Source organism: Xenopus laevis, chromosome 2L (assembly GCF_017654675.1).
Source record: "Xenopus laevis strain J_2021 chromosome 2L, Xenopus_laevis_v10.1, whole genome shotgun sequence".
In the NCBI taxonomy this organism is placed as follows: domain Eukaryota; kingdom Metazoa; phylum Chordata; class Amphibia; order Anura; family Pipidae; genus Xenopus; species Xenopus laevis.
The window spans coordinates 52,572,139-52,591,669 of NC_054373.1; the positions used below are offsets into that span (position 1 = coordinate 52,572,139).

General features: G+C 38.3%; 1 protein-coding gene across 1 annotated transcript; it reads right to left on the reverse strand.

Annotated features, from left to right (window-relative positions):
- Positions 1-18,107: 18,107 nt before the first annotated feature.
- Positions 18,108-19,205, reverse strand: LOC108707462 (olfactory receptor class A-like protein 1). Its single transcript, XM_018245466.2, has one exon. It carries the CDS (start codon positions 19,044-19,046, stop codon positions 18,108-18,110), a length of 939 nt encoding a protein of 312 aa, XP_018100955.1. The 5' UTR covers positions 19,047-19,205.
- Positions 19,206-19,531: the final 326 nt, after the last annotated feature.

Below are 19,531 nucleotides of genomic sequence, written 5' to 3' on the forward strand. Positions count from 1 at the left end.
ATTTTACACTACATTTTCTCTTACTTCCCCCCCCCCGTGTGCTCTCAAAGTTGTACTCCTTCTATCTTTTGTGTAGTAATACAACTAATGATGCATAGTTCACACATGAGGAAATTCAAAAGAGACTAGAACATGTTAAGATAAACACAGATCTGTGGACGGATTGTATTCATCCCAGGGTACTTAGCGAGCTTAGCTATGTGATTGCCAAACCTCTTTAATTAATTTTTCAGGAATCATTGAGTTCTGGCATGGTGCAGAAAGACTGGCCAATTGCTAATGTGGTGCTGCTATTCAAAAAGGGATCCTGTTTACAGCCTTAAAACTATAGGCCAGTTAGCCTGACGTTAGTGGTAGGAAAGCTTTTAAAAGGGTTAATAAAGTATAAGATACTGGACTTCATAGCAAATCATAATACTATGGGTTTGTGCCAGCATGGTTTTATGCGTAATAGAGCTTACCAGACAAACAAATTCTTTTTATGAGAAGTTGAGCAGGGACCTTGATTCTGGGATGGCAGTGGATGTGATTTACTTAGACTTTGCTAATGCATTCAATACAGTGCCACACAAAAGGTTACTGGTTAAATTAAGGAATGTTGGCCTGAAAGATAGTATTTGCACCTGGATAGAGAACTACAGAAGAGAGAGACTACAAAGAGTGGTGGTAAATGGAACATTTTCTAATTGGACTAGTGTTGTTAGTGGAGTATCACAGGGCTCTGTACTAGGTCCTTTGCTTTTCAACTTGTTTATTGATGACCTTGAGGTGGGCATTGAAAGTACTGTTTCTATTTTTGCAGATGATACTAAATTGTGCAGAACTATAGATTCCATGCAGGATGCTGCCACTTTGCAGAGTGATTTGTCTAAGTTGGGAAACTGGGTAGCAAACTGGAAAATGAGGTTCAATGTTGATAAATGCAAGGTTATGCACTTTTGCAAAAATAATATAAATGCAAGTTATACATTAATTGGCAGAGTGTTGGGAGTTTCCTTAACTGAGAAGGATCCAGGAGTTTTTGTACAAGTTATTTAATTCTAGGCAGTGTCATTCTGTGGCCACTAAAGCAAATAAAGTTCTGTCTTGCATAAATAAGGGCATTAATTCAAGGGATGAAAACATAATTATGCCTCTTTATAGGTCCCTGTAAAGGCCTCATCTGTAGTATGCAGTGCAGTTTTGGACTCCAGTCCTTAAGAGGGATATACATGAGCTGGAGAGAGTGCTGAGATGTGCAACTAAAATGGAAGAATTCAATTATGATGGTAGACTGTTAAGGTTGGCGTTGTTTTCTCTTTACAAGTACATCAGAGGACATTATAGACAAATAGCAGGGGACCTTTTTAACCATAAAGAGGACCACATACCAGAGGCCACCTCTTCAGAATAGAAGAAAAGAATTTTCATTTGAAGCAACTTAGGTGGTTCTTCACAGTCAGGACAGTGAGGTTGTGGAATGCACTGCCGGTTGATGTTGTGATGGCTGATTCAGTTAATGCCTTTAAGAGTGGCCTGGATGATTTCTTGGACAGACATAATATCAAAGGCTATTGTGATACTAAACTCTCTAGTTAGTATAGATATGGGTATATATAATTTATGTGAAGGTTTTGGCCTATCTTGGCATAAAAGTGCCTTGTCCAGCTAATGATGGTAGGACATTGATCACACTGGACCAGCCTTGAACTGGGCTGATGGGGCATCAGGAGAAACCCAGTGGGCCCTGCCAGCCTAGGACTGCATCCAGCCTGGGACTGTTATAGAGGTATAAAACATACAAATACATATTTTTAACAAACATAAGGTCGTAATCACGTGCTTATCCTATTGTAATTGAGTTTCAGGAACCCCCCCGATGCCATCATTTAGAATGACTTGAATAATGAAGTCATGTAGTTCAACTGCAAAGTCACTTTTACAGTTCAAAGTAGAGACTGTAAATGTTTGTTTGTTGACAATAATACATGGGTAAACAGTGTTCAGGGTTGATCTCTCAGAACAAATTTGATTTTGAAGACCAAGTCCTCTTTGTTTTGTCTTTTCCTGCAAAAACATAAGATCATTTTCAATTCCCATAAAAGCTTACACGTGCATAGGATAAAATATACTGTATCTATAACTAAGAGAGGTTCACTTATACTTATGATATTATATTTCAATGCCAACAGCTATGGTATGGATAAAGGAGTACAGGAGAATAGAGAAACATAGAAACTGAAAACAATTACCGAAAAAAATTCTGTGTTTGCAACCCAAAAGATCTGAAATCCTCTGACACAGATTATAGGTGGCAGCGCAGACAGAATGCACACTATTTTGTGTATAATTTTTAAATAGATCATAACCTAAGAATATATGCTGTGGGGAGATTAGTTTATATAATGGTAGGCAAATTGGTTTATTGTGCAGAAAAGAGAGAGTGCCACAAAACAGCACAAAAATAGGACTTTGTATTTATCTTATTCAACGGAAAAACATATTGCATCGAAACTATATAACAGCTGTCACAGCTGAGAATATAGTCTTCTCAACTACCCCAGGGCTCTCCCAGACTCTGAACATCACAAGGTTGGCACCCCCTTACTCACAGTTCAGAGATAACTTACCTCTATCAGTCAGGCCACACAGGCTACTTCCAAGTCAGCTTTACCGTCACACTTTCCCAAACAATGCATTTCTCCAGGCACAGTCTCAGGCCCCTTGGCTCTCTCTGGCACCACATGCCCCTTGGATGACTCTCAGGCTTCTTCACACACATAGGGAAGATACAGAACCCCCATGTTTTGGAGCACACCCCTTTACTGAAAGCTCCACTCTCTCAGCTGCCACCTAATTATCTGAATGGTAACCCAATATCCACTAGGCATCTCCCTTCAGCCCATATCAGACAGCTTAAAGGGGACCTGTCACTCTAAGAAATAATTCCAAATCAGTTTCTATCATGTTAGTTTAGCAAAATAAACTTTACTTACACCACATTTATTATTTACATTTTTGTCCTTCAGCCTTGGAATTACACAATCACAGTACATGGGCAGGGGCCATTTTGTGTATACTGTTACTAAGACAAATTGTGTATCACCTCAAAATATTGTGTATACACCAGAACGGGGGACCTAATGCCCATACACAGAGCACTACACAATTAAAAAGTGTTAGGAGGGAGGGGGAATGTGTGCAGTGCAGTGACATATAGAAAGTGCTGAATGGAAAGTGAAAGTAATTGATTGCCCTGCCTCTATATTTGATTGACAGCTGAGATATTTAAACACCTGTTTAACAGGTATGGATGCTTTAATGATAAAAATAATTTGGGTTTCATGTTTAATTTGCAAACGGCTTTTATCACACAGCTTTTTATGTGTAGGTGACAGGGCACCTTTAAAGGCACACTTTCTGTACATTTTAATGTCAGACACACTGTCACAATGCAAAAGTAATAATACATGTGTGGTATACTAACACCATGGATGAAGTGGAAGTTATGATATTGCAGGCTTATTGCAATAATATTTTGTTCCAGGCCAATATTCCTCAATTTAATCAGTAACTGTGTTGGTTCAGGAACTATTATTCAGCTGTGAGGCTCCACTGCTGGATACTATAACCACTCTAAATAAAAGTTTGATGTTCTAACCAGTGTGAGTTTACAAAATAACACAGTAACCTTCTGTGTGGTACTGTATTAAATGCTTTAAATCGATCACATCCACTGCCATCCCAAAGTCTAGGGTTCTGTTCAACTCTGCATAGAATGCAATTCAGTTTGTCTGGCAATATCTGTTATTTGTAAAACCATGCTGGTACAAACTCATACTCATACTCATACTCATTATAGTAGTGTGAAACAAAATATAGTCCATCATCTTACAATATATATTACATACTCCAAGACCACAGAAGTCAATCAGTCAATATTTTTCGGGCTTAGAACCCATAAAATAATGGCACAACATTAGCAAACTGACAATCGCTGTAAACCATGCTAGACATCAAAGAATCCATCAAATATGGTTTAGCATCACAGAGCTGAGCTATTTAAGTACCGTGGGGTAAATACAATCTGACCCTGAAACTTTGTTTACTTTCAAATGTTCTACTGTAGCAAGTAGATTATTTGAACAAGGTGCCACCCTAATGCCCCATATATTAATAAAGCATCTACAAAGAAATGGTGCACCTAAAAAGATGGACTTGAAAATAAAAGCAATAAAATTGTTTATTAAGTCAATGTTTCAGTCTTCCCTGGGACTTTTCTTAAGACAAGAAAGGTTCCAGTGAGGACCGAGGAATGAAACGTTGACTTATAGGGATACTGTCATGGGAAAAAAATATTTTTTTCTTCAAAACGCATCAGTTAGTAGTGCTGCTCCAGCAGACTTATGGACTGAAATCCATTTTTCAAAAAATGATATTTAATTTTGAATTCTGACATGGGGCTAGACATATTGTCATTTTTCCAGGCACCCCAGTCATGTGACTTGTGCTCCGTTTGAGTGCCGGTCGGCCCTGCTTTTTCTTCATATTCCACTGTGATTAGGAAGAACAATAGCCTGTCACAAAGCAGGTCCATTGTGCAGCACTGGCTCTTTCTGAAAGCACATGACCAGGCAAAATTATGTGTGTGCATATAAATAAAGATATGTATGTGACACATACACAGTAGGCATAATTTACTTCAGATGACAGTCTGGTTTGGTGCCTAGGATGGCACCATATGAAAATACAGCCTTAAGCTGGCCATAGACGCAAAGATCTGATCGTACGAATCGAGGATTGACTGGTAAGACTTTGATCTGAATGGTTAGTGGCGGGTCGGGAGATGGGAAGTCCGATCGTACGATGATTCGTACGATCGGATCTTTGCACCTATGGCCAGCTTTAGACTCACAACTTAGACAACAAATGATTCTCTGTGAAATCAGGGGGTCGTGCAACTAATCTTCCAGATCTTCCAGTACAGATGTAGCACACAATGTTTTTGTAGATTTTTTTTTTTTTTTAAATGAAAGGTTTCCTCTCAGAGAGGTGCAGATGATAGGGTTCATTTGCAAACCCAAGTGCAGTGTGTGAAGCCCAAAATAAAGCCTACAATTGTATGCAGGTCTTTAACCTTGGTATAGGGCATTAATACAGAATCTTGGTTTGCTGCTGTGTGTCTGTCCCTTAAGGGAAGGTTAGTGAGGTGTATTGTGCGTGGCAGCAGTGGAAGTGACATCACTCATAGCCAAGAGTGACGTCACATGCAGTAGTGTGGGTGGCATCACTTGGGGGGTGAATTTATGTCTGGTGCCTAGGGTGGGCATCTTAATCTGGTTACTCAGGTAGTTTAAAAAAAGAGGGAGCACTCCAAGGCCAAAAAAAATACAATGGAAGTGCAGCTGACCAGGCCAGGATAGTCACAAACATACAAAAAGGAAAAAATTGATCAACTCACATTCCCTGGTCCCCTGTTTCACAAATGAATTTAGTTTCTAAGCTATGTATTTTGCAAAACAGGGGTTTTTAGTCACAAAATTATGATCATAAAATTGATAAGCCACCATGCCACGTCAAGGTAAACCCCATCTGGTGGTCCTAACTGTTTACCTCTTGTCAAGTTTTTTATGGGTTGGCACCTCCCTGCATAACTGCATATCGCTGGGTCAGTGTCTCCAGACCAAGGCATCGGCTTAAATGGGCTTGATCCTCCCCCATGCCAGTAGCATTTTATAAGGGGAGAGGTTTGCCAGTACCAAAGCATTGATTATTTACTCAGGCTTGTTCCTTCTTCTCGTTTAGGGCTTGTAAAAGAGAGTAATTGCCCAGACCAGCACCAAAGTACTGTGCTAACTGGGCTTTAACCTCTCCTATGCCACAGCACTTATAGGGGAGAGGATGTCTTGATCTAAGCAATGGTTTAATACGTTTGTCCTTGTCCCCCGCCAGGGCATTTAAAAGAGAGTGATTGCCCAAACCAACACCTATCTTTAAAGCCATAAGACCACCATTAAAGGGACAAAAGTGGGGGTGCTACAACCACATGGAAGTCTGGCCATTCTTCCTGCCGTAGAACTCTAGGCACTCTGCTGAAGTATACATAAAAGTGAGACATTTGGTAGCACTCTATAAAAATACAATGGAAGTGCAGCTGATCTGGCCAGGATAGTTTCACACATACAAAAAGGAAAAAATTGATCAACGCACATTCCCTGGTCCCCTGTTTCACAATTAAATTTAGTATCTAAGCTATGCATGTATTTTGCAAAACAGGGGTTTTTAGTTACATTATTAAATTATGATCTTAAAGTTGATAAGCCACCATACCCCGTCAAGGTAAAACAAATATGGTGGTCATAACTGTTTACCTCTGGTCAAGTTGTTTTCAGGCAGTTTTTTCAGGCAGTTTAATTTGGCTTAATTAATATTTGTTCATAATTGGTGGTGGCACTTATTTCCCAAACCCACAGATAGCAGAGGCTTGGGATCTGTTAGTAATAGTTAAACTTTTCAACTATAGATTAACTATGAAATCGGCTCAAGATAACATGAGTAACAAGTTATTTTATGCAGACACAATTAAAAGGCATCATTTATATATGGCTTTTATCACATTGGTTGAATTTTTTAAAGGAAAAAAAACTTGGATTTTTAGAATTTTATTATACTCTTAAAAATCCAATTCCAAAAATACTCCAGCTAAAACCTGTCAAGGTCATGTAGATAATTGGATGATTCCAAGAAGTCTGGGGTTTTCGACCAATAATCGTGAAAATTCGATAAAATCGAGTTTTTGGAGCGTCAATCGTACAATAAGATTCACATAGTTTTAGTAAATACCCCCTAACTGATTTGTTCAGCATCACAAGGACTTTCCACTGATATCTGTCTGAACAAATGCCATTAGTATTAAAATTGAATAAAAATTTATACTTAAGAGATATTTATTATGGTATTAGTATTTGCAAAGTGCTGATTGCATTATTGCATTTGCCAAGGAAATATTCACAGTGACATCACTGTGTAAAATTATTCTTTTAAATATTGTATATTTAGATTTACTGCTAACAATGTGACCCATTTAGTAAGGTATTCCCTAGGGAATGCCCTGTATTTGTCCTTTTCTCTTACTAGATGGTAATAGTAACATGACCATAGCAATCCTGGGAAATGTACTATACTCCTTGATGCAAATAGCTTTTTCTTCTTCATCTTTGTCGTTTTAAAGATATATTTTACAAAACTGTCTTTTTTTTTACCAAAAAACGACAAGTGCCAGTTGATTCGACATTTTGGCAGACTTCTGTTTGTGAATATAGAGATAGCATTTTATTTACTTGAAAAAAAAAATGCAATCTCAATCACAAAGAGTGATATCGCAATTCAACCTAGGAGTGCAAAGGCAATTTGCATAAAATTGGAAAGAAATTATCTTATGAACCAGAAATTATTTGGTAATGAACATTTCCTACAGACTTTGTGCAAAGAGAAAGGCAAATATATGAACAGTAGGCGGTACCTAAACCACAGCAATATGTTACATGCAATATAGGGATAGTACTGCCATACCTCTAGCAATGTATCACTTCCCATGTAAATCTCAAATATGTCCATATAGACTAGCAATCAAAATGTAACAAAGCTTTGAGGATTTTGCTACCTTGGATGCTCTTCTTTTTACCTTATTTCAGTGGGAATCATATTTCTTGCCTTTCTCTCATAAACTCTCTCTCTCTGCAAGTAGTCCAGGAAGTAATTAGCTTGCAATTAGCTTGTTCAGTCTTAGGGGGAACTTGATATTAGCTGCATATGTTTTGATTTTCTGTTTTGATGATTTCCAGTGGCTTCTAAACTTAGCATCTCAAAAGCAGCCCATACTGAGCCTGTGCTGTGCCATGAGATGAACTAATAAGTTTATAAAAGATCTTTTGAGGTCAATGTTGAAGGCATGGGTTATTACAATTATAGGGCTGCTGAATGTAGCCTTATTCTTTCAGGAAGGGACCATAACTTTACCAAATTTCTCTTCCCCTTCAGACTTTGTTAGTTAGAGTTGCGTAACTAAATATTACTGGGTCCCACTGCAAATTATTTTTCAGGCCCCTTTTTAGAGGCAAGCAGCATTTTGTTGACAGAGTAATTGAAATGCACTGAAAACATCCTAGCAAAGAAGTAATGCTAACAGACAAAGCCCTCCTTATACAATAAAAGTAAAGGCTTATTTGGCAGAATATGTCTCCATACATCTTCATAAGGCCAGTTGTTTGCAGGGTAATTGGAATGCCCCATGTTAAGATGACTAGAAGGTTACATTTAGCAAGTTTGGCAAGGATAACTTCTCCTATAGTGACTCTCCCTTGGTTGTGGAAAATGTGAAGGAAGGCAAATAAGATGACAAGGTTACCAGGGATTCCTATGATGTCCATAGAAATAAAATCAGTGGCATACAATATAAGCCAGGCTGCCATATTTGAACTTCAAAATAGAATGGCTTGTTTCTCAGTTTCTTGTCTGAAATGCAAAGGGATTCATTTTAATCAAACATTATAAATATTTATAAGTAACATTTACTTTTTCTATTGTCATAAACCTTAAATCATAAAGACATACATTACTGAAATATCATCAACACTGCAATAAAAATGCTTGTCTGAGCTGTTACATGAATGATTGCTTTTAGTGGATTTTGAATTAAACATTTACATTGTTAAAATATACTATGCTTGTCAATTACAAAAAAAGTACCGTATATACTCGAGTATAAGCCGACCCGAGTATAAGCCGAGAGACCTAATTTTACCTACAAAAACTGGGAAAACTTATTGACTCTAGTATAAGCCTAGACACAACTACAGCCCTGTCTCCCAGCAGCGCACATTCTGCCAAAGCGTCCCCCCCAGTGATCAACCGGACTTCTTTGCAAAGTTGATGATGACAGAGAATTGCCAAACAGATTACTGTGTGCATTGTCCCACTGTCCCACTACCATGTGCAGAGGTTGCTGTGTGATATTGGCATCACTGTTAATCCTTCATATAACCAACAGAGGGCGCTGTGTGATATTGCAGTCACTGTTATTCTTTCATATAACCAACAGAGGGCGCTGTGTGATATTGCAGTCACTGTTATTCTTTAATATAACCAACAGAGGGCGCTGTGTGATATTGCAGTCACTGTTATTCTTTTATATAACCAACAGAGAGCGCTGTGTGATATTGCAGTCACTGTTATTCTTTTATATAACCAACAGAGAGCGCTGTATGATATTGCAGTCACTGTTAATCTTTCATATAACCAACAGAGGGCGCTGTATGATATTGCAGTCACTGTTATTCTTTCATATAACCAACAGATGCCGCTGTGTGATATTGCAGTCACTGTTATTCTTTCATATAACCAACAGAGGGCACACTGTTATTATTTCATATAACCAACAGAGGGTGCTGTGTGATATTGCAGTCACTGTTATTCTTTCATATAACCAACAGAGGGTGATGTGTGATATTGCAGTCACTGTTATCCTTTCATATAACCAACAGAGGGTGCACTGTTATTCTTTCATATAACCAACTGAGGGTGCTGTGTGATATTGCAGTCACTGTTATTCTTTAATATAACCAACAGAGGGCGCTGTGTGATATTGCAGTCACTGTTATTCTTTTATATAACCAACAGAGGGCGCACTGTTATTCTTTCATATAACCAACAGAGGGCGCTGTGTGATATTGCAGTCACTGTTAATCTTTCATATAACCAACAGAGGGCGCACTGTTATTCTTTCATATAACCAACAGATGGCACTGTGTGATTTTGCAGTCACTGTTATTCTTTCATATAACCAACAGATGGCACTGTGTGATTTTGCAGTCACTGTTAATCTTTCATATAACCAACAGAGGGCGCACTGTTATTCTTTCATATAACCAACAGAGGGTGCTGTGTGATATTGCAGTCACTGTTATTCTTTCATATAACCAACAGAGGGCGCACTGTTATTCTTTCATATAACCAACAGAGGGCATTGTGGGATATTGCAGTCTCTCCCCAAGTGAACTGTTGGTATAAGAATGATTAAAAGTGACTGCAATCTCAGCTACTGCCCGCTGACCCGAGTATAAGCCGAGGTAGACTTTTTCAGCACATTTTGGATGCTGAAAAACTCGGCTTATACATGCGTATATACGGTAGCTTTGACAAAATGTTCGATATATTTCCCATAATGAATATTCCTTTTGGATATATTTTAAAACCACATACCTATTAAATGCATTCTCTGCTGGGCTAATTAGAACTCCCTAGTGCACATTCCATGACTTTGTAGAAAGAGCCTCCAGTACTCATGAGAGCTGATTTATAATCTACACTCATGATATGATATGATAGTAGGTTTTGCTAATCTAACCTGCAATTTAAATTCCTAAATATCCTAACAACTAACCTTGCTGCTTGAGGCTTTATACAGGTGTGGGATCCATTATCCAGAAACCCTTTATCGACAAAGCTCTGAATTAAGGGATGGTCATCTCCCATAGACTCCATTTTAATCAAGTCTAATTTTTAAAACAGTTATAATAAACAGTACTGTAACATATTGTATCCCAAAATCCAGAGTGAACCCCAAAGTCCCGATCTCACACTTCTGCCTATAGCAGCCGCCTTTGGCTTCGAGAGGAGCCCTCCACTACTCAAATGCTGCCAGGACTTAACGCGAGAGGACCAGGGGCGAAGCTCTGGGCAGGCAAGGGAACCATAACGTATAACTGGAATGGAGAACAAGGAGCGAGGTCAAGAGACAGGCCAGGTCAATACCACGCAGACAATACGGTACCGAATCAGGAAGCTGAATCGTAGTCGAGGTGACAGTCCAAGGTCAAACACAGATCAGAAGCACAGCACCAAATCAGGATCCAAAGAATATTCAATCACAGGCTGGGGTCATTTCAGACAGCAGGAATGCAAAGGTCAAGATCAGGCAGTGGTCAATAAACAGAATCAGATGATATAACGCGCCCAGAAACAATGGAACATAGACATATACTGGGCAATGAATTACAACAGTAAGGGAGTAAGGGGTTTTTTAGCCAGTCAAATGGCTTGCACAAATCCCTTGTGGCAAGATTGGCAACAGGTGAAACAAGCCATGCTTACTAGCAATACCAAGCATAGCCATAGGAGTGAACCAGCACCTTAGCTGTCTGCTCGCATAGAGCAGTGGCAATGCAGACAGCATGGGAACACCAGGTACCTGGTTCAACTCCAAGCAGGTTATCAATAGTACTGTACCTTGTGCTTGATCCAAACTAAGATATAATTAATAGTGATGAGTGAATTTATTCACGAGGCATGGATTCGTGGCAAAGAAAAAGTTGCACGTATAATTATTTTTTTTTTACGCCCATTGACTTTAATGTATCTAAAGTGAGAAAAAATTGTTGCGTGTTTGGACAAAAAAGTCACCAAGACTAAAAAATTTTTAGACGCCCATTGACTTTAAAGCATTTGGGAGCAAATTCACTAAGATCCAAAGTTGCGCCAGCGACAGCTTCGCCGCACTTTGGCAGGCGTCGTTTTGCCAGCGCTACGCAAATTCACTAAAATGCGAAGTTGCACTCAGGGAGGTGAACGATAGAGAAGTTGCACTACCGTTACTTTGTCAGTCAAAGGGAAGTTACGCTAGCGATGCCTAATTTGCATACGGCGCAAAGTTAAAAAAGTTACATTTCAATGGACGTATTTGCTGCAGCAAATACATTACACTACGCAAGCCCAGGGAATCTTTAAAAAATAAAATAAAGGTGTTCTATTGCCCTACACATGTGCCCACTGTATCGTTGATTTGCCATATGTTAGGAAATTTAGGGGGGAAGGAGGGTACCCCCCAAAAAAATTTCGATCTTTTTCAGCCTATCACCCTTAAAAAAGTAAAAGACGCCAGCGTTTTTTGGGACTTAGAAAAAATGTCAACTTTTTTTGAAGCAAGTCCTATCTACTCTATTGCACTTCACCTGGTCTGAGGTGGTGAAGGCAAGTCTGGTGCAAGAGGTAACGTTTAGTAAAATGCGCAAGTTAGTGAATTAGCTTAGTTACGTCCCTTCGCCATAGCGCATGGGATGGAAATAAATGTCTTTTTTAATAACAAGTATTCCTCATTCAGAGTATATTGACAATATATCACAACAACAAAACAACTGTCTTATGTGTCCTAGAGGCTTTCCCCTAATCATTTTTGAGTTTACCTTAACCTACTGATTATATTCACATTCACCCTCAGTGGTAATGTAATAAAAAGGTGTACGTTTGGAACCAATCAATAGTTAGAATTTAGTCAGTTATTTAAAAAAAATCTACTTGACTGCTGCTATGTGTTACTAGAACTGGGCAGACTTTGTGCTAGTTATTATATTGCCCTAAAGGCAGACAGACTCCATGATACCTGTGCCATACAGATCTGAAGGGTGAGGAACCTGCTTCTTTTTTCACTTCTGGATGAAAGATATGTAGATATCAAAGTCTTTAAAACAAACTGACTGTAATTGCATCACAAATCAGTACAGGTATGGGATCCGTTATCCAAAAAGATCAGCATTACGGGAAGGCCATCTCCCATGGACTCCATTTTAATCAAATAATTAAACATATGGAAATTAATTTTCATCTCTGTAATAATAAAACAGTACCCTGTACTTGATCCCAGCTAAGATATAATTAATCCTTATTTGGGGCAAAACAAGCCTTATGGGTTTAATTTATATGTACATTTTTTTATTAGTAATTACTGGAAGACCCCTTATCCGGAAAACCCCAGGCCCCTGGCATTCTGGATAAAAGGTCCCATACCCCCATCCAAAAAAAATCCGCACTCACTGCGCCGCACGCCGCACTCACCGTTTTTTCCCCGGTGTCCTGTCGGTCCAGTTCGACCCTGTCCAGAGGTTGACCTGTTTTACCAATATATGTTGAAATTGCTCTTTATTTGGGCCTCATGGGCCCCCCTATACCTGCTGCCCCCCCTGCAGGGTCTGGTTCCTCTATAGTTACACCTCTGGGTACTGTGCATGTGATATATCAGCCAGCCTTTCTACAAGATTGCTGCAGCAGCAGCTTCATCTCTGTCCCATATTCACACTGCCTGTTTTCTTATGTTTTATAAAAAATATAATATAAAAAAACACAATGCAACAATTTAACTTACGAATTATGCTGCTGTGCAACAGATATATCTGTGCCTGCAACGTAAGACATTATATTTATTTACTTTCCTGAATATGTGACCTAACATATTTATCCTTTACAACTGCCTTCAGGAATTTGTACATCAGAATTGCAGGCATTTTATAGATATGCTTGATAAATGTCTGCCTGTTACATTTGCACTGGACTCATCTATTACTGCTGACAACCTTGTAAGATGTATTGTTCCTTAAAATGGCAGCATATAACTCTTTTTTCTGTATCTCTCGTTTTTTGTAAAAACAAAAGGAGAAATTTGAGAGTTTTAATATTTGTCATAAATATTGCAGAAATTCTTAAAAACATTAAGAAATTGGATCTATTCTTGGGAACCCATTATCTATAAAGCTCAGGAATGCTCTATTATTTCATTATTTTCTTTTTCACTGTAATAATCAAACTGTATTGGTGACAATCCATATTGGTGGCAAAAACAATCCTATTGGGTTTATTTAGGTGGTTATTTATGTAACCACAATTTTTTTTGGTTTGGGTTTTTTGGGCATAAACTTTTTAGTGGAGAAAAACCTTGAATTTTTCAAGATTTATTATACCTCAAAGTTGCAAAACGTCTGAATCCGAAAAACCACCCTCTCAAACCTACCGAGGTCATGTAGAAATCAATGGTAGATGTTGATATCATGGTTTGCACTGGGTTTTGTCAGATAACCGAAAAAATCAGGGTTTTTGGGCAATAACCTGAATAAAAAAAAACGAGCGATTCGGGTGTCAAATACGAAAAATTAGGGTTTCCAACCCAGCTTTTTGAGTTATTATATTGATAAATAAGATAAAATCATGGATGGGAGTTTGTTTGAGTTGAGTTTAATACAAATATAAGATAAAATCGAGTTTTAGTAAATAACCACCTTAAAGGGATTCTGTCATGATTTTTATGCTGTAGTTTTTATTTCTAAATTACAGTTTGCACTGCAAATAATTCACTCTACCATATACAATGTAATTACTGAACCAGTAATTGTATTTTGTTTTAGTTGTTATATTGGTGTGTAGGCAGCCATGTCATGGTCATGTGCTTTCAGAAAGAGTCAGCACTTTAGGATGGAACTGCTTTCTGGCAGGCTGTTGTTTCTCCTACTCAATGTAACTGAATGTTACGCAGTGGAACCCTATTCATCCAGAGGCTTCCATCGGAGGGGATATGGACCACTAAAGGGTATCTCAGAAAGGAGAACTTGCCAAGGCCATCTTCATAGTGATGTTAGTGTTTTCTGCTCCGTGCATTATTATTACTGCAACCTCTGTGTGAGTACTACCTCTTTGTGTTTAATAAACTTGTGTTTATTGGTTAAGAACCTCTGGTGTCCATTATCCTGATGGTCACTCCCTTCCTCAACACACTAAAGGGCAGATTTATTAAGGGTCGAATTGAAAATTCAAATTTGAATTTTCTTTATGGGCAAGACTCTCAAATTTGAACTGTGAATTATCCAAACTCGATTCAAATTTTAATTCGATTTAGATTTTCGAGATTTATCAAATGCTGGCCTGTAAAAATTCAAATTTGACTATTCGCCACCTAAAATCTGCTGAGTTCACGTATAAGTCAATGGGAGAGGTCCAGGCATCAATTTGGACATGCTACTAGCAGTGGCGGAACTACCGGGGGAGTAGGGGGTGCGAACGGGCCAGGGCCCGCACCCCCTCAGGGACCCCCAGCAGTCTGTTCGCCGCTGAAAATGCGGCCAGATTCGGGCATATGGAGGGGGGTGGGGCCCGACTGCGCGTCACGCACCAGGGCCGCCCCCCTCTAGGATCGCTTCTGGCTACTAGTGCCAGTACCACCTCCTTAAGGCAGGAGCTAATTCCACAGTTGCTCTTGTTCCCTACTTTGCACCTTACATGTGTAGGGATGTGTAAACTAGCCATCCCCAGTATTATTTAGCAGGCAGTTTACCTAGTGTTTTAGACACCTAACTGGGTCCTAAAATAAAGTTAGGAGGGGTAACTGTTTCCTATTCCTGCTTTAAGCGATGCCCCTTGTTTTTTCATACAGTGACCAGTAGATGGCACTGTGTTAAAGTATAAAAGACTCTAAAGCCATGCTTTCAGTGTCCATCTTGTGCTGGCTCTAGCCTGAGCAGGCAAGCAGAGCTCGAGTGGAACCTAAAATCAAGTCCAAAATTGTGAAAGTCCCGGTTAGTGTGTTCCAAAGTCCAGCAAAACCACAGTCGGGCTCTCCTCTTCCCGTTTAAAAGATAAATTCAATAAAATGAGTTGCTGTGTTCCTCAAACGACAAGTTGTTGAGGATGGAACAAAACAGGTAAAATAATATAGTGTAGTATTTCTTTTTAAAATATTTTAAACACCCTTGTGTTATTAAGTGATTGACTTAGTGATATTACACTTCCAAGAAACAGTGACTATACGCGATGCACTTAGTATATATTGCATAAGTTGCCACAATCATTCATGTGAATTTTTAAAGGATCGTGTTACTGTGTTGACGATTGTGCAACTTCCAAAACATAAATAGTGACTTAGTGTGCGTTAATTAAACACATAATATTGTGAAAACCATATCGCTGTGTTAACAATTTTAGTAAAAGTAAATTTGCTTATTAAGCCAGGTGAATTAAGGAAAATGAATAAAGGTGATAATTAGGTTCAAATAATAGTCCCCCAAAAAGCAGCAGGAGCCTCTAGTGGTATATTATACTCACAAGAGGGAATTTAATTCCGAGCAGTGTAATTAACTCTTTCTTCAATATGGATCTTCTTGAATCAAAATTCGCTTGATAAAAACATATATAGGGTATTCTGGAGATCTCACTGCGCTGCTTCCAATGTTAGCGTCTTTGGTTGGCCGCTGCGAGTCTGCAAATTTGCTTCTGCCGTCTCCAATGATTCAAACTGTCTCCACTAACGCGTTTCGCCTGGGGACTAAGTGTACAGACCTAGGGTAGAGAGTATTCCCCTCAGGTTCCACTTAGGGAAAAGGCTAAAAGCTGGGTGTACCTCCTCAAAGCTGCATGCATTATTCTTGTTCACGAGGAGAATCATATTGACCAAAAGGTGCTGTGAGTATTGCCTATCCAATGTTGATCCTGTATGTGCTGATTGTACAATCCACTGAGAATTGTATATTGTGTCTAATAAATCTGTTCTATGGTTAAGTTATAAGAACCAATTATTTGCACCTTGAATACAGTTACAGTTGTACTACCCCCTGCCTCCACACTGCTGCGAGGGCACACTCCCTAAGTGGAGCTTATAGTAGAGTAAGGTGCACTCAATTTACTATAGCGTTACACATGCAATTCATTAATGCAGGCAGAGGGAAAGATGCACATATATATATATATATATATATATATATATATATATATATATATATATATATATATATATATATATATATATATATATATATATATATATATATATATATATATATATATATATATATAGCCACTAGGTCCCTTGTCAATAACTTTTTTGTACTTTGCAATTGTAAGGAAGCACTCGTATCGTATGTGTTTAGCCAAATAATTCACTTTTATTAAGGTTTGATATAGAAATGATTCTACATGTATGAATTACACATAAACATATGAACATATGTATTCCCCACTTTTTTACATTTTACCATTTTACATCTTTATATCCTTATATTTTTATAATAACCAAAATACAGAGACATTTGTTATTCTAATTTTAAAGAAGCAAAGCCCTGATGTGATTTCTTAATTTAAAGGAGAATAAATGGTAGAATTAATGGCGCCAAGTTGTTAGACATCCCCCTGGTGTTTCTAGTTGTTGGCTTCCTACCCTCAGCATGGTCAGTCCAGGGTCATATTTCTGTGAGCACAGTGCTGCTATATACTGTAGCTCCAGTGTCCCTGGCATCCCATATGAGGTCCTGGAGGATTTCATGCACAGCACAGAATTTCTGTATAATGCATGTCTACATGAGGGAGCATGGAATGCCTGGGAAAGGTAAAGTACCCTTGGAGGAAGAGGCGCACTGGAAAGCAATCGAGAACAAACAAGTTATTTGTAAATGTAAATCCTTCTGAAAGCACTATTTGTCCAGCTGTTTATGTTCTCTGCCTTTCTAGTTCTAATTACTGGAGCCTTAGAAGAAAAAAAAAACAATAACCTCACAGAGCTGCTGGGGTCAGTGACCTCCACTTGAAATATGGAAAGAGGCAAAAGAGGAAAGAAGTAATAAAAAATAAAAAAATGAATACAATGCACTCATATTAAAAGATAAATCAAAGGTGAATGGTACCTTTAATGATACCAGGTCAGCTCATACAAAGAAATAAGGTCCAAACTATTCATAATGGTTTGTTCTTTCCTCAATTTTATATTTGCTCAGATGTTTCCCTGATATTTATTTCATTCTTTCCTTCTAAAAGTGTAAATACAGGAAACACAGATGTGATCCTTGATCATTAACATTCTAGACATTTCACTTAAAAGGGTTGTTCGCCTTTGAGTTTCATTTTAGTATGAAGATATTCTGAGATGATGTGTAATTGGTTTTCATTTTTTAGTATTTTGAGTCATTTAGCTTTTTGTTCAACAGCTCTCCTAGCTCTCAGCAATCTAGTTGCTAGGGTTCAAACTACCCTAGCAATCATGCACTGATTTGAATAAGAGACTGGAATATGAATAGGAGAGGCCCTGAATAGAAAGATGAATAATAAAAAGCAGCACTTGCTATACATTGCTATTTGAAAGCTGGAAATTGTCAGCAGAAAAAAATTCAAATAAAAAAAAAATGAAGAAATGAAGCCCAATTTCTTAGAATTGGCCATCCTATAAGATACTAAAAGATCACTTAAAGGTGAACCACACTTTAAGGACACAATGTTGTAACTTAGGAAACCTCAGTCCTGGTAGAAATAGGTGCTTTTATTGCTGCTTATATATGACACACATAAACTTCTGGCTGGGACTTCTTCCTCTGTCTGAATGAACATTTTAATGCGTTTTGTATCTTTTTGTTAGATATTACAATGAATATTGGGCTGAAGGATGCATAGCAAGAAGAAAAGAAAACTCTCATGTCTGTAACAATGGAAGGTACGTCTGTCACTGTCAACATATTAATCCAGATAATGTTATCCAGCCCAAAAAAGATGACATACAGCATGACAAGCCTAAGAACATCTTTAGCAGCCTTCGTTTCAGCGGTGGTGTTCTGAGCACTTGACCGCCTTATGTTCTGCACCTGTCTACGATGTCTGTAGAGAATCCTTAGGATGTAAGCACTGGAAAATATCATAACCCCAACAAAGGCAAAGTCCCTAAAGGATACAGCAAAGCCATTGATGATGTAGCTCACCTGGTCAGGAAAAAGAACATGACAGAATCCTAGATTCAGCGTAAATTTTGAGATCTTGCCTGTAACTGGAACTTTAGAAAAAAACGGAGCTGCTATGCACACAGCCATGTTGATCACCCATAGAGCAATTAGTGAGAGACTTAAGTACTTGATTTCTTTGATCTTGGACCATCCTTTAACAGGTGCAATGATGACAGCCTGCAAGACGCTGAGCAAACAAGTTACGGAAACAGACAAGGCACGCACTATCCTGTAAGAATAGACCACGATTTTACAGCCGGTATCATTGAGTACGTGTTCCATCTCAAAAACAGACATTGTTTGAGGAATGCCTCTTGTCAATAAAACCATCAAATTTACAAATGCTAAGTGAGAGAGTACTATATCAACTGGCATCAGTTTTGGACCACGGCAGAGCATGTTTGCATAAGATATCAATATAACAGAGTTACCAAAGACACCAATACTGGTTTGGATAAAAAATGAGACACCCTTTATCATCACGCATAAATCCATTTTTATAGCATGCTTGTTCCTTTTGGCTATGATATGTGTAAAGTACTAAGACTGATTAAACAATTTGGCCTTTTGCTTAGCCAAGATAAGAACCTTCCAGATATGTGTCACCTCCTCTTCAAATGAGAATAGCAATTTCAGCATGCTTTCCTTTGCCTCTTCTGTACAGCCAAGATCTGCTTCTGAAATTTTACAGACAGGAACATTTATATATTTTTTATTTAGGTTTGAATGGTAAATTGGAATTTTGAATTTTCGAGTTGTTTTTTTTGGTCAAAACTCACAATTTCAAGTTTAAAACCACCAACTCAAATTCGAAATTCTAATGTAAATAAGAGATTTATCATTCCCATACCCTGGAAGTAACTCAAATTCGATAGGTCGCCACCTAAAACCTGCCAAGTCATGTAGAAGTAAATGGCAGAGGTCTGCTGGCCTGTTTGAAGTAGTTAATAGCCTTCCTGACACTCGAGTTTGTTTTGGAG

Coding starts and splice junctions, on each gene's coding strand:
- LOC108707462 (XM_018245466.2), bottom strand. CDS start 19,046: ATGGATTTATGCGTGATGATAAAGGGTGTCTCATTTTTTATCCAAACC.